Here is a 15,144-nt window from a genome sequence, read left to right on the forward strand (position 1 = left end):
AAGCTGTGTGAAAACAATTCGGGTCATGAATATTCATCTGGGAAAAAAAAAGTTATCATTTACAGCCTTTAATGAACATGGCAGCATGCTGGGCACTGACAAGAAAACGGCACAAATACGCAGGAATAAAGCACAATAAGAAAGTCCAAGCTGCGGTTTGGGCTCCCTCGAAGTCCGTTGTAAACTCTGTGTTTGTTTCTGAGCTGGACAAAGGATGGGGTGGACGTCCCCACCGGGCCCTTGGCGGAAGGAACGCCAGGGGGCGCGCCAAGCACGTCGCCACGTCCCCCGGCGCCCCCGGGGCAGCGCGCGTTCCCCAGAGCGCCGGGGCAGGACCGCTACCTCCCTGCCGGCCTCCACCCCGCCCACCGCCAGGGGGCGCAGCAGGCTGCCCGGCACTCGGCTCGCCGCCGGGAGCGCTAGCGCGGGCGAGCGGCGGAGGCCGGCCTGGGGGCGGCCATGGACCGCTTCGTGTGGACCAGCGGCCTCCTGGAGATCAACGAGACCCTGGTGATCCAGCAAAGAGGAGTGCGCATCTACGACGGCGAGGAGAAGGTAGGGTGGCGGCCGGCCTGGCCTCGCTCCCGGACCCGGACTCGCGGGCCCGGCCTCGCCGCTCGGCGCCGCCCCCGCAGTCCACACCGGCCCAGCGCCCGGCTCCGGCCCGACTTGGGAACGGCTCCGGGCGGGCGCGCCGGGCGGAGGCCCCTTTCCCACCCGGGGTGAGACCCCTTCGGGAGGCACGGCGGGCGCGGACCGGGAACCCTGATTCCTCGCCCCGATCGCAGCGGGCGGGCGACGGGCAGGCCGGTTCCGCCTTTGTCCGGAGGCCGCCGGGTCCTGCGCTCCGAACCGGGCGTGACTTCGGGCGCTGGGACCTGGGGGAGCCCGAGGGACTAGGCGGTCCCGGCCGGAGCGGGAGGGGGGTGGCTTTAAAAGGATTTCCGAAAAGAGGAGTTAGCCTCTCCTGGGACTCCTTGGCTGTAGGCTCTGTGTTTTGTTTGTTTTTTCTTTAGGAGTGACAGTAGAAAGGCGGTTTGATTGTTTTGTCGAGTGGTGGAGTAGGCCATGCCTGGTAATCCAAGCGTAAACCTTAGGAGGTGTGTTTGCAAATTGAAAGGAGAAATATTGCCAGTATTTCATAGAAATATTAACGTTCACTGGAGACTTCCGTCAGACTACAAACTATCATCCTGTTCTGGATGAAATGTATAAACTGGAATTAAAAAAAATTAAAAAACCCATTTACTCACTAGCATTTGTGGTTTCCAGAAGTTTTCACTTGCTACTTCTCCTTCCTTGGAGCTTCCTTAGAGAAACTTCCTCCTGTACTTTCGCAAACGTTGCTGGACCCAGAGCTCTTTCTGGCTGTGCTTTACAGAAGCTTGAGGCTTCCTTCCTTCTAGGGGGTGGAGGGCAGGGGTTAGTTACACAGCCATCGGAGGTACCGGGGGCCCAGGGGCTCTCCCTACTGGGCATTTTTCCATATTTCCATTATTGAGTCAAGATCTTTTTTTCTTAAATAATTTGCTTGGCCTTAACTCTGTTTACTGCTTCAGTACTTTTATTAACTTGATCTCAAATTGGGTTTGCATGTTTTGGTTGGAGTGACAAGCTCAATGTTTTTGTTTTTGTAAACCGAGGTTACACCTTTGGAACTGGGGAGAATGGGAAGCTTAATCAACCTGCCCCCTCTCGGTGGCTTGGAGCTTGGCAGCACCCTCAGGTCCGAATATGGGTATTGACAGATGGGTCTTCAAAGTCTCCTCCAAAGCCACTCCCTGCTGGCCGTCTAGCTTTTGCCGATCCCCACACTCTGTTGTTCTATGGAATTGCAATATGCAAATTAGGAACATGTTGGCTGCACAAAACATAACTATGGTATGTTTTTTTTTTTTTAAATAAATTTATTTATTTATTTTTGGCTGCATTGGGTCCTCGTTGCTGCGCACGGGTTTTCTCTAGTTGTGGTGAGTGGGGGCTACTCTTCGTTGCGGTGCGCAGGCTTCTCATTGCAGTGGCTTCTCTTGTTGTGGAGCACGACTCTAGGCATGTCAGGATCAGTAGTTGTGGCACGTGGGCCCAGTAGTTGTGGCTGGTGGGCTCTAGAATGCAGGCTCAGTAGTTGTGGCGCACCGGCTTAGCTGCTCCGTGGCATGTGGGATCTTCTCAGACCAGGGCTCGAACCTGTGTCCCCTGCATTGGCAGGTGGATTCACAACCACTGCGCCACCAGGGAAGTCCTTATGGTATCTTTAAAACAATAAAAAGATCAAACGATTAGCACCCATATATGAAAAACCATTGCTGAACCAGCAAATTCTAGTTTTTCTTTTATTTATTTTTGCTTCTTGTTTTAGCAGACATATAGGTATCAGAGGATTGAGAAAAAAGTCATGGGAAATACTTAGTCGAGACCCTTTGATCTCATCAAGAATTCTTTTTTTTATAACTTTATTTATTGAAGTATAGTTGATTTACAGTGTTGTGTTAGTATCAGGTGTACAGAAAAGTGGTTCAGTTGTACAGATGTATCTATTCTTTTTCAGATTCTTTTCCATTATAGGTTATTACAAGATACTGAATATAGTTCCCTGTGCTATACAGTAGGTCCTTGTTGTTAGTCAAGAATTCTTAACTGTTCTGCAAGCTGGGGGTGGTGCGGGAGGGCTATGGGTGTCTTGAAACCTAAGCGAAGCTCTAAGGCCTGCTCACCACTGTGGTCCCTGGGCTGGATCTACTCAGTCACTTGCTGAGCTGTCCCTAGTGTGGCTGAGGGCCAGACTGATTCCTGGGGGAAGTCTTGCATCCTGGCTTTCTCCCTCTGCTGGAAGGCGTCCAGACCTCGCGTGGTCTGAGGACTCCAGGAAACTGCACTCATCAACCTCCGGATCTGAGCAGGTGCCCTTTCAGAATCTCTCACTAGCTCCCGTGGTCTCAGTGCTGCAGTGCAGACTGCACAGCCTTCTCAGCTTTGCACCCAACATGTTCCCCAGTAGGTGCAGGGCTAAGACCAGTGGACTCTCCCTACTCGTCCTTTGTATCTTCTGGCTCACTGTGGGTGTGAAATACATTAAAACAAAGAAACACACAAAACCTTGAATAAGCAGCGTACCTGCTACGTGCCAGGAGCTTTACATAATTTAATCCTCTCAATGGGCATGTGAGGTGAGTATTTTACTGAATGAGAAAAGAACTCTCAGAGGCAACAGTGACTTGCCCTAAGATCCACTGAGTTAGTTCAGAAGAGCTGGGAGTTAAATCTCTATTGATCAGACTCCCAAAGACTGTGCTTTGTTCACACTGCTGGAGCGCTTCAAAAATACAGCAGTCGGGGCTTCCCTGGTGGCGCAGTGGTTGAGAGTCCACCTGCTGATGCAGGGGACACGGGTTCGTGCCCCGGTCCGGGAAGATCCCACATGCCGTGGAGTGGCTGGGCCCGTGAGCCATGGCCGCTGAGCCTGCGCGTCCGGAGCCTGTGCTCCAAAATGGGAGAGGGCACAGCAGTGAGAGACCCACGTACTGCAAAAAAACAAACAAACAAACAAACACAGCAGTCACCAGTGCCAGACCCTTTCCGTAGTGTAATATGTATGTTCTACGTATGTTTATGGAACATCCTCTGAAGATGAGTACACTGAGGCCCTCAGTAGGTGGTTGAGAAAACTGTGACCTGTCCAAGGTCACACAGTAATGGGTGGAGCCAGACCATTGCTCTTTCCACTGCTCAGGTGCCTCTTGCTTGTTTATACAGGCAAAGTTTTCATGGGCCCCTTATGACCGGATAATATGTTGTTTTCCTAAGCAGTGTGGACAAGTCATTTGTTTCAATTCACAGAAGCGTCTGTAGCCTCAGCTAATTTAAAAAGTAATGTAAGAAGGTTAGTGGTGTGTAAAGTGGCAAGTTGCCAGCTTATACTAGAAGATTTAGAAAATGTGTATTTTCTTTCAGCTTTTAGGAATTTACCCTTGGGAAATAATCAGAGATGCATAAAAATATAATGAACGAGGATGTGCATCTCAGCAGTATTATATATATATTATTTATTATTATGTAGTATAGGGAAAAATTGGAAGCAATCTGAATGTCCACCATAGGAATTGGTTAATTAAATATGACACGCCCTAATCAGCATGAGACGTGGCTAACCATAGGCTGCTGAGTGAAAACAAGCAAGTTATAAAACTATAAATATCTTGGTCTCATTTTATTTTAAGATTATATCCACACACCCTGGCTGGTCTGATTACAAATGATTTCATTTTCTGTTTTATACTTTAAAAAAATGTTTTCCAGATTTTCAACAGCATATTACTTTTATAACAGAGAAATGTGAACTCAAAACAAAACAGTAAGAGCTTATTCAGCGAATGCCTAAGTTATTTTAACTATTGACTCTTAAGTAGTTGAAATTATTCTAGCTCTGAGTGGTAGAAGCAAAGCAGCCTAAACTTGTCTGTCCCGTTGAGCTCATAATCCCTTGGAATCCCTGAAGGGAACAATTACACAGTGTCTTCACTGGGAGCAGCAATGCTTTGCGTGTGCACATTGTTCATCAACATGGTGATGGAACGTCCTCTGGCTTCAGCTTTAAACTCACATCCTTATGCTTGGATTTCGGTCAGATAACGTGCAGTTTCCTAATCAGAACTATTATGTAGTTATGCTGTGTAACGTATCAGGTACTCTCAAGTTGATAGAAGTATTTGCTTCTGGAAAAGTGAAATCTTACTCATTGGCAAAAAAGAGATTTTTTTTTTTGCGGTACGCGGGCCTCTCACCGTTGTGGCCTCTCCCGCCGCAGAGCACAGGCTCCGGACGCGCAGGCTCAGCGGCCATGGCTCACGCGCCCAGCCGCTTCGCGGCATGTGGGATCTTCCCGGACCAGGGCACGAACCTGAGTCCCCTGCATCGGCAGGTGGACTCTCAACCACTGCGCCACCAGGGAAGCCCAAAAAAGAGATTTTTTAAATGCTTAAACTCAATTATTTGGTTTTGCGTATGCAACATTAACCAAAACATTTGTAGCCAGGCCGCATTAAATGCCAGGAATGTGAATGTGTTACTTCAGATGCAGAGCAAAGTGTGGAACTCCGAAGTCTTTTCTCTGAGGTGCTGAAGTGCTTGGTGGAAATCTCTTACAGAGTATCTTCGACCAGATGGTTCAGCAGTTTTCTTCCCATTAAAGCTTATTAACCATATTATTTAAACTTACTAATATTAAGATATTAGTAATACAGTCAGACATTTCTCTTAGAAAATAATTTTTTAAAACTCATGTTAAAAAGTATTGGTTATGTTATTATAAAGGACTTTTTTCACAGAGTGTTTCTGCTTATGTTCAATTTAACAAAAAATAATTTATATACATTTCAGAGTTGCATGGAGTTATATATGCCTGTAACAGATTTCTTTATCTTTTTTTATTAGACAAGTAATAAAGTTGTTAAATATGGGTAAACCAAAAGAAGAAACTTGAAATAATCAGTAATCCTTTACCCGTAAACAATTACTTTTGGCACATCCTGTGTGTGTGATTGTGCAGGTACGTGTGTGTGTGTGTAACCGTGCTGTGTACACTGCTTTTTTCTATATTAATATTATGAGTATCTTGTAATATATTGTCAAGTGCATACATAATTGCATTTATGAATATTTTTACTTAAGAATGATATATAATAATGTTCTAATTGGTTATTCACTTGATACCCATTTTTAACCACATTATTTTATTTTTTAAAATGTAAATTTTTTTTTAAAATTTATTTAAGTTATTTATTTTGGGCTGTGTTGGGTCTTTGTTGCTGCACACAGGCTTTCTCTAGTTGCAGAGATCGGGAGCTACTCTTTGTTGCAGTGCGTGGGCTTCTCATTGTGGTGGCTTCTCTTGTGGAGCACGGGCTCTAGGCACACCAGCTCAGTAGTTGTGGCATATGGGCTCAGTAGTTGTGGCACACGGGCTTGGTTGCTCCGCAGCATGTGGGATCTTCCCGGACCAGGGCTCGAACCCATGTCCCCTGCATTGGCAGGCGGATTCTTAACCACTGCGCCACCAGGGAAGCCCTAACCACATTATTTTAAACTCAAAAGGATTATTATTTGTAATAACCTGGACCCTCACTAAGATGCTTTCCTTTGAGTTTCTGTTTTATATTATAACTTTTGAAATAACTAGTTACTCCTCAAAAGGATAGAAGCATGTCCTGCCTTATGGCAAATTCGACTTTCTAGTAACTAAAGTGAATAGAAACTTCAATATATTTCTTGATTTTGACAAATGAAGGGGTTTGACTTGTCAGTCTCGTGGGTTCCAACTCTAAAATTTGCTTATCTATATAACTTCCAGTGCATAATAACAAATTATGAGGATTAAAGGTTTGGTCCTAAAGACCTAGCTGGCATTTTTGTGATTGTATTATAGTTAAAAAACATTTTTACATTTATAATTTGCCTAGTGACACAATCCCCTGATAAAAATTCAAAAACCACGAAAAGTTAAGTCTTCCTCCCATCCTAGTCTCTGTGTCACCCACTTCCCCCTCAGAAGTCACCAGTGCTTCATTCTGGAGTCATACGCATGTGTCATACACAGCTGTTTGCGTAAAATATATTGTTTTTTCCTTTTTAAAGTATAAACTTGTAATATACTATGCATACAGAGTTCTGAAACTTGCTTTTTTCACTTAATCTATGTGGGGAATTTACCATATTTCATTAAGTCTAAGTGCACATTTTCTACCCCCCCCACCCCCCTGGAAGCAGGATGAATCTTCAATTCATGGCATCTTAGATGTTATCAAATACATAAAGAGTCTCCTGATTCTTTTTAATGACTGAGTTGTCATTCCTTGTGTGGATGTACATTTCCCTGTTGATGGACATTTAAATTGTTTCCTATCTTTCGCTTTTAAAAAACAACAATGAATAACCTAGTAGCATATCGTTGTCCACATGTGTGAATTTGTCTTTGGGATAAATTCCTAGAAGGGCATTGATTGGATCAAAGGATTTGTGTGTTTATATTTTTGATAGATGATAATACATTGCCCTCCATAGCACTTGTCCCTCCAGTGATGTGTGCAAATGCTTATTTGTCCAACACGTCACCAGCACAATGTTATCAAACTTTTGGGCCCTTGCCAATCTCATGGATAAAAGGGGTATCTTGATGTTGTCTTAATTTGCCTCTTTCTTATCATCAGTGACGTTGGGCATCAATTAATGTGTTTAAGAGTCATTTGTAGTTCGTTTCCTGTGAACTTTCTGTTAACAGTCTTTGCCCATTTATCTAATGGATTATAGGCTATTTCCTTATTGATTTGTAAGAGTACTTTATATATTAAGGAGACATATACATTTGTCTCTGATGTGAGTTACAATTATTTTTCCCAGTCTGCCGTCTTTGCCCTTGGTGGTTTTTGCCATGAAGAATTTGTGTGCATGCGTGTGTGTGTGTGGAGGGGAATCGATCAATCTTTTCCTCTAATGCTAATGGGTTTAATGTTTTTCTTAGAAAGACTTTCTCCACTCTGAAGTGATTTAAAATTTTTTCTTGTAATTTTTTTCTAGTTCTTTCATACATTTTTAACTCAAATATTTGATCTATCCAGAATTTATTTTGGTACAATGTGTTAAGTATAATCTTACTTTGTTCCCGCCTGCCCCCAATGGGCAACCCAGGTGTCCCAGTGCCATTGATTGAGTCTCCATCCACACCTATTTTGCATCTGTTTGTGTTTTTTTCTGGATGTTCTTATTATTTAAAAATCATTTAAAAATTTGTATGAGGGCTTCCCTGGTGGCGCAGTGGTTGAGAGTCTGCCTGCCGATGCAGGGGACATGGGTTCGTGCCCCGGTCCGGGAAGATCCCACATCCCGCGGAGCGGCTGGGCCCATGAGCCATGGCCGCTGAGCCTGCGCGTCCGGATCCTGTGCTCTGCAGCAGGAGGGGCCACAATAGTGAGGCCCGCGTACCGCAAAAATAAAATAAAATAAAATAAAAATTTATGAGTGTTATACAGAAATTCAATCTGATGGTAAAAATTCACTCAATAGTGAGGTGTATAGTTTTGAAAAAGGGCCCTTTGCTTCTTTTTCACCCATTCCCTCACACTTTTTCTGAGATAACCATCGTTAACAGATCATTGAGTATCCCATTTAGACCTTTTTCTACTACTTATATGTGTATATGTGTATATATACACACATCTCTTTATCTATCTATTTATAGATCTATCTCACATGTAGTTTGAGGGATATGGAGTTTATATCTATCTGATTACATTATATGCAATATGCTGTCAATTGCTTTCTTCCCTACTAATCCTATGTCTTCGAGTTCCGTGATAGTTCATGTAGCTCTACCTCACTATTCTTTTTAACCCCTGCATGGATTTCATAGTATGAATGTATCACACTTGATTTAACCACTTCCCTATTGTTACATAGCTAGGTTGTTTGCAATTTTTTCCTAATTTTTATTTATTTATTTATTTATTTATGGCTGTGCTGGGTCTTCGTTTCTGTGTGAGGGCTTTCTCTAGTTGCAGCAAGCGGGGGCCACTCTTCATTGCGGTGCACGGGCCTCTCACTATCGCGGCCTCTCTTGCTGCAGAGCACAGGCTCCAGACGCACAGGCTCAGTAGTTGTGGCTCACGGGCTTCGTTGCTCCACGGCATGTGGGATCTTCCCAGACCAGGGCTCGAACCCGCGTCCCCCTGCATTGGCAGACAGATTCTCAACCACTGCACCACCAGGGAGGCCCAATTTTTTCCTAATTTTAGCAAGGCTTATGAAGTGTGTAGCATTGCTTCTCTTTAACTTGTGATAAATCTAATTCTAAAATGTTTATTTATGTGATTGACTTACTATCGTGTAATTCACGGGGAAGAAAATCTGGACCACATTGAGTGACAGGTTATTAATATTTTGTGATGACCTTGTTTTTCTAGATAAAATTTGATGCTGGGACCCTCCTTCTTAGTACGCACCGTCTAATTTGGAGAGATCAGAAAAATCATGTAAGATCGAGTTTTTTGCTTCTATTCTAGGTTTTATGTCACTGATTTTTTTTTTTCTTTCTGGCAAAACTATAAATACATGTGATAAATTTTTGTTTGCAGATGTCAGAAGAGTGTGTTCCATATGGTCTCTCTGAATGGGGCACAGATAGAGGAATTAGGGTCTGGTCCCTCATTCAACCCTAGCACAGTCTGCAGCTACTGTACAGAGAATCCTGGCGGCTCCTGGTTTTTAAGCACTAATCAGATTCTCCCTCACACACAAGTGTCCCCATCAGTCAGGGGTCCTGAAAACAACCCGTTTGGAGGTCTGCTGAGAAGTGCAGGCTTCTACCTAGATACTGAGATGAACTGCCTCTCAGTCACTCAGCAAAAGGAGAAACCCCACCCCGTTTTTGCATTTCTAGGAAGAGAGGACTCAGTGATATGTATAGACCTGATATCTTTATTCCAAAGAGCTTTACCTTGAATGTGTGTGTGTGTTTGTGTGTATTTGTGTGTAAACCTCTGTGTTGCCAGTAAAAGAAGCAATCTTTTCTATGTTATTTTTTAAATTGCTGGCTGCCTCCCCCATGAAATTTTAATTCCACAGGTAAACTATATACTGTACTGTGGCTCTTTGCATGTCACTAACCGCTGCAAACTCTGACTCTTTTTGCCCCTGAAGAACCAATTTTTCCCCCTCAGTGGTGATATTGGCCTGGTTGGTGACGAATGCCTTAGAACTGGTAATGTTGCCTAATTCTTTTTAAAGAAATAGAGATTCAAGAAAGAAATCTTTTCTGGAGGGGTAGGCGTCCTTAAACCATATGTTTATAAATTAAGTTAATCTTAGTATAAGTTTTTTGATTATCATGTAAAGGAGCTAATATCAAAGCCCTTAGACCTATTATTAATAATAATTAATAAAGGGAAGCCACGTTAGTATTTTCTGTTAAAAATTAATTGTGGGTGGGTGAGTGAAATATAGAAAATTATAAAGAGGAAAAATCAGCTCTGTAACACACTCTTTAAAGTCGTTTTGATTTACTTGCTTTATTTTCTGTTTTCCATATAAGAATATATTATATGTAAACAATTTTCATATAAATACTACTGTTTAAAAGATATAGCTCCTGTAAAAACAAAGGTAGTGACAGCTGCTTTTAAACCTCTTATGTTCTTCCATGCCGCAAAATGCTACCACAGTATTGTCTTCATTCAGTTTTTCCTTAAGTTTATTTAAGGAATAAAATAACATTATTACTTTCTATTGTTATAATTACTAAGGACCTTAAAGGTATGTGGCACCCCATTAAATCTATAAAACAAGGATTTCTGACGAGTCTTACAGATCGTGTTTTCCTTTGATTCCCTCCCAGGAATGCTGCATGGCCATTCCTCTTTCCCAAATCGTGTTCATTGAAGAACAGGCAGCTGGAATTGGGAAAAGGTAAGGTCTGTATATTACAGTCTGTATGCACAAAATTGTTTCCAGTCAAGCTGTCCTTGTTAACGTGGTTGAGTCATTGCTCAGTCAGTCATGGCTGTGACTGTGTGTGTGCAAGTGAATCAGATGATTGTGTTTGTTGGTCAGAGCTCCCCTAAGAAGGTATCGTCCTGGGGGAGGAAGGAAGTAGGTGAGGGAGATTAAGAAGCACAAACTTCCAGTTATAAAGTAAATGCGTCATGGGTATGAAAGGCACAGTGTGGGGAATATGGTCAGTAACTAAGTAATAGCTTTGTATGGTGACATAGCCTACCTAGACTTATCATGGGATCATTTTGAAATGTATAGAAATATAGAATCACTGTGTTGTGTAACAGAAACTAACAGTATTGGAGGTCAGTTATACTTCAAAAAGAAACAACCAAAGTCATGGAAAAAGAGATGGGGTTTGTGGTTGCCAGAGGTGGGGTGTTGGGGGCAGGGAAAATTGGAGGAAGGTGGTCAAAAGGCACAAACTTTCAGTAATAAGTTAAATAAGCAATAGGGATATGATGTATTGAAGACAACATGATAAATGTAATTAACACCGCTGTACGTTATCTATGATAGTTATCAAGAGAGTAAATCCTAAGAGTTCCTATCACAAGGAAGAAAAGTTTTTTTTTCTATTTCTTTAATTTTGTATCGGATGTTCACTAAATTTACTCTGGTAATCATTTCATGATGTGTGTAAGTCAAATCATTATGCGCTACACTTTAAACTCATACAGTGCCATATGTCAATTATATCTCAAAACTGGGGAAAAATATGTTTTGAAAAAAAGAAGGTAGGGCTTTCCTGGTGGCGCAGTGGTTGAGAGTCCGCCTGCCGATGCAGGGGACGCGGGTTCGTGCCCCGGTCCAGGAAGATCCCACATTCCGTGGAGCGGCTGGGCCCGTGAGCCATGGCCGCTGAGCCTGCGCGTCCAGAGCCTGTGCTCCGCAATGGGAGAAAAAAAAAATGAAGGTATTATCCTACTTTAAACTCACTGATAAATGGAAGTCATTCTTTTTTTTTTTTTTAAAACATCTTTATTGGGGTATAATTGCTTTACAATGGTGTGTTAGTTTCTGCTTTATAACAAAGTGAATCAGTTATACATATACATATGTTCCCATATCTCTTCCCTCTTGCGTCTCCTTCCCTCCCACCCTCCCTATCCCACCCCTCCAGGCGGTCACAAAGCACCGAGCCGATATCCCTGTGCCATGCGGCTGCTTCCCACTAGCTATCTACCTTACGTTTGTTAGTGTATATAGGAAGTCATTCTTAAAGCAACAATCAAGTACTAAAGTTGCTGTAATATCCTCAGGTCATAATAAATAAGTGTGGGCGGGCTGTCACTTTATATATTTCCACAGACATTTGCTTTTTTTTGTGGGGGGGCATGCCGTGCGGCTTGTGGGAACTTAGTCCCCCAACCAGGGATTGAACCCAGGCCCTCAGTAGTGGAAGCACAGAGTCCTAACCACTGGACCACCAGGGAAGTCCCCAGTCATTTGCTTTTCTGTGTCTGTGTCTGTATCATTCAGTACTTGAAATCATAAATGACCCATCTGAGAAAAATACTTGACTTGCCTCCTATTTCTAGTTGATAAAGTTTCTCAACTTCGACTTTTTTCAGATATCAGTGTTGAACAGAGTATCACAAGAGTTATTGTCCAAACAGGGACATTTCTTAGAGTAATAAGGGACACTGCTTATAATTAGATCAGGCAAACATAAAACTGGACTGTCCCAGGCAGACCAGGAGATGTGCTCACCTTGGTTTAAAGCCACAGGTTAAAACGTTTCTGTTTATTCAAGTATATAAAACATTTTCGCTTTATACTTTACATGCATGTGATTGAGGGCAACTTATGAACAAATATTGCTGATCAGGAATTTTTTTCCATGTGGGCTTATCTTCAGCTTTAATGTAGTTAGATCCTTCAGTAGAAGTGAAACAAATGTTAAACTTCCCTGGAAATGCAGTGCATCCTTAATTATAATGTTGTAGCTAGCATAAAAGATTGCTTATTTGACATAAAAGAAACTAACCAATATTTTTTTTTTTTTTTTTTTTTGGTACGCGGGCCTCTCACTGTTGTGGCCTCTCCCGTTGCGGAGCACAGGCTCCGGACACGCAGGCTCAGTGGCCATGGCTCACGGGCCCAGCCGCTCCGTAGCATGTGGGATCTTCCCGGACCGGGGCACGAACCCGTGTCCCCTGCATCGGCAGGCGGACTCTCAACCACTGCGCCACCAGAGAAGCCCTAACCAATATTTTGAAGAGATTAACAAGGCATAGATTTTTAGAGTAGGCTATTTCTCCGATTTATATTTTCCACCTTGTCACTTTTCTCCATCTTATTGAGTTTTTTCTCTTTTTTTTGGTATGATCGACAATACAACATTATATCAGTTTCAGGTGTACAACATAGTGATACCTAGTATTCGTATATACTGCTTTATATATTGCTTTCCTTATTAAGTTCTACAAACTTGGGCTTCCCTGGTGGCACAGTGGTTAAGAATCTGCCTGCCAATGCAGGGGACATGGGTTTGAGCCCTGGTCTGGGAAGATCCCACATACCATGGAGCAACTAAGCCCGTGTGCCACAACTAGAAGTCCGCGCGCCTAGACCCTGTGCTCTGCAACAAGAGAAGCCACCGCAATGAGAAGCCCAGGCATCACAACGAAGAGTAGCCCCCGCTCGCCACAACTAGAGAAAGCCCGTGCGCAGCAATGAAGACCCAATGCAACCAAAAATAATAATAATAATAATAATAAAATAATAATAATAATTAATTTTTAAAAATCATATTAAGAAATGACCATTTAAATTAAAAAAAAAAGTTCTACAAACTTTAAGGTGTTCCAGATCATTTGACTTTTTCTCTGCTGTGTTCCAAGGAAATCTAAACTCTATAACAAAAATAGTTAAATATTTACCTTCATATTAGTGTCTATTTTTAAACATCTCCAGTGAGGAGGAATTCGATAATATGCCAGATTGACTTTTCTCAAATATTCTCTTTAGCTCCCAGCTCCTCCTCTCAAATAATTACCATATCTCATTGAGTCAAAGATGTATGTGCATTTTCACCTTTTAACATCTCTGTACCCAAGATGCTTCTTTGAATTGGTGGATCTTAAACTTGGTGAAATGTGGTAATTGAATCACCCAAGAAGTGAATATATGAAAAAATTAGCATGGATCTTTTTATTCTGACTTTGGGATGTTTACACTTAATTTTGTATCATCTTTTAGCTTTTCATTGGGTTTCCTTTGACAAATTCTGATAGTTAGGGCTCAGGTTTTTTAGTTTTAAAGAGTGTATGATGCTTTTGCTTAGTCACCTGATCCTAATTGTCATAGGTTTATTGTTTACCTGACAGTTCATTTCACACAGTCCCATGCTTCTGCTTACACAGTTTTATTTGCTCACCTCACTTAAAGATGTTCATCACAAAGGAACCAATGAAGTATACGTAAAAAAAAAAAAAAAGTCCGTACAAGCCTGGCTCCAGTTCACTAACCAAAGCATTTGTTACATCAAGGAGGCCCCACATGTAGTGTTTCAATTTTAGGGTGATATTTAGGCAACTATATGGGCCTAAACAAAGTAATATTGAGTAATAGGTGTATCTATAATGTGGTCATAAAGAAAAAGCTCTAAGCTAGGTATGCAAGATACTTCGAGTTTTTAGTTTTGCTAATATTTATAGAAGATTCTTTATTGAGCTGGTTGGGAAAAAAAGACTTATAAAACTCAACAAATATAATAGTATTTTGATGGCATAGAAGATAATAGTAGTCATAAAGATCATGGTACTTTGTGATCCTGGAACAACAACATTTTGAGAATTGTTTTTGCTGTGGGATATCTCTCTAGATCATGCTGCTGACTGAGTGGCGTTTTCCAAAAATGACACTGTAGAATGTTGGTTTTGGATGGAGTTTTAGTAAAATGTCAGCTGGCCAGTTTTACACAGATAAGTTTTCACAGTTTGTTTTCAAATGAGTAAGGTTGTATGCTTTGGCAGAAATTATAGGCCCCCTGGTAGCCTTTGGGGATGACTCTGTAGATGGAAAACCTAATCATAAACCAATATCATAAACCACCCCAAATTCTGCAAATTTATTTTAAACTTACTTCCTAAAAGCACATTTTTATTTAGTCTATGGTGCTAGTAATTTGAATTTTTTGGTTCACAGCTTACAGATTTTAAGTAGAGATATTTTTGAAAGGTTCATTAATACTGAATTGATACAGACCTTAAAAGGATTCCTTTCAGGATGTTGTTTGTTTCTACACGAATTTTAAGTGATCTGAAATATATTAAAAGTTATGAAAATAGAATTAGTGATTTTTAAAAAACAATTAAATACATTACATTTGCTCTTTCTTTAGTGCCAAAATAGTGGTTCATCTTCACCCAGCTCCTTCTAACAAAGAACCTGGCCCATTCCAGAGTAGTAAGAACTCCTACATCAAGCTGTCCTTCAAAGAACACGGCCAGATTGAGGTAAGTTTCTTTATGAATACAATCAGACTAGAAATGTGTACTCGTATGTATTTTTGTTGTTGTTTGTTAATAGGATGGCAGGCAATATTGTTCAGCATACCAGTTTTCACCATATTTTTACAATAAAATTTTTATGATATCT

General features: G+C 41.7%; 1 protein-coding gene across 4 annotated transcripts in view; it reads left to right on the forward strand.

Moving 5' to 3' along the window:
- Positions 1 to 406: 406 nt before the first annotated feature.
- Positions 407 to 15,144, forward strand: part of VPS36 (vacuolar protein sorting 36 homolog) — a 33,603-nt gene continuing 18,865 nt past the window's right edge. The window contains exons 1-5 of one of the 4 annotated variants that reach the window (XM_027116424.1): positions 445 to 555; positions 1,017 to 1,100; positions 8,952 to 9,020; positions 10,382 to 10,452; positions 14,888 to 15,002. In XM_027116424.1, the coding sequence (XP_026972225.1) occupies positions 10,391 to 10,452; positions 14,888 to 15,002 (177 nt within the window). In that variant the 5' untranslated portion in view covers positions 445 to 555; positions 1,017 to 1,100; positions 8,952 to 9,020; positions 10,382 to 10,390. Of the gene's footprint in view, positions 556 to 599; positions 723 to 1,016; positions 1,101 to 5,430; positions 5,546 to 8,951; positions 9,021 to 10,381; positions 10,453 to 14,887; positions 15,003 to 15,144 lie in introns of those variants that run through there. The other 3 variants (XM_027116421.1, XM_027116425.1, XM_027116422.1) reach the window with 3 other exon arrangements.

Source organism: Aethalodelphis obliquidens, unplaced genomic scaffold, assembly GCF_003676395.1.
Source record: "Aethalodelphis obliquidens isolate GAN/ISIS:26980383/991018 unplaced genomic scaffold, ASM367639v1 scaffold16, whole genome shotgun sequence".
Classification (NCBI taxonomy): domain Eukaryota; kingdom Metazoa; phylum Chordata; class Mammalia; order Artiodactyla; family Delphinidae; genus Aethalodelphis; species Aethalodelphis obliquidens.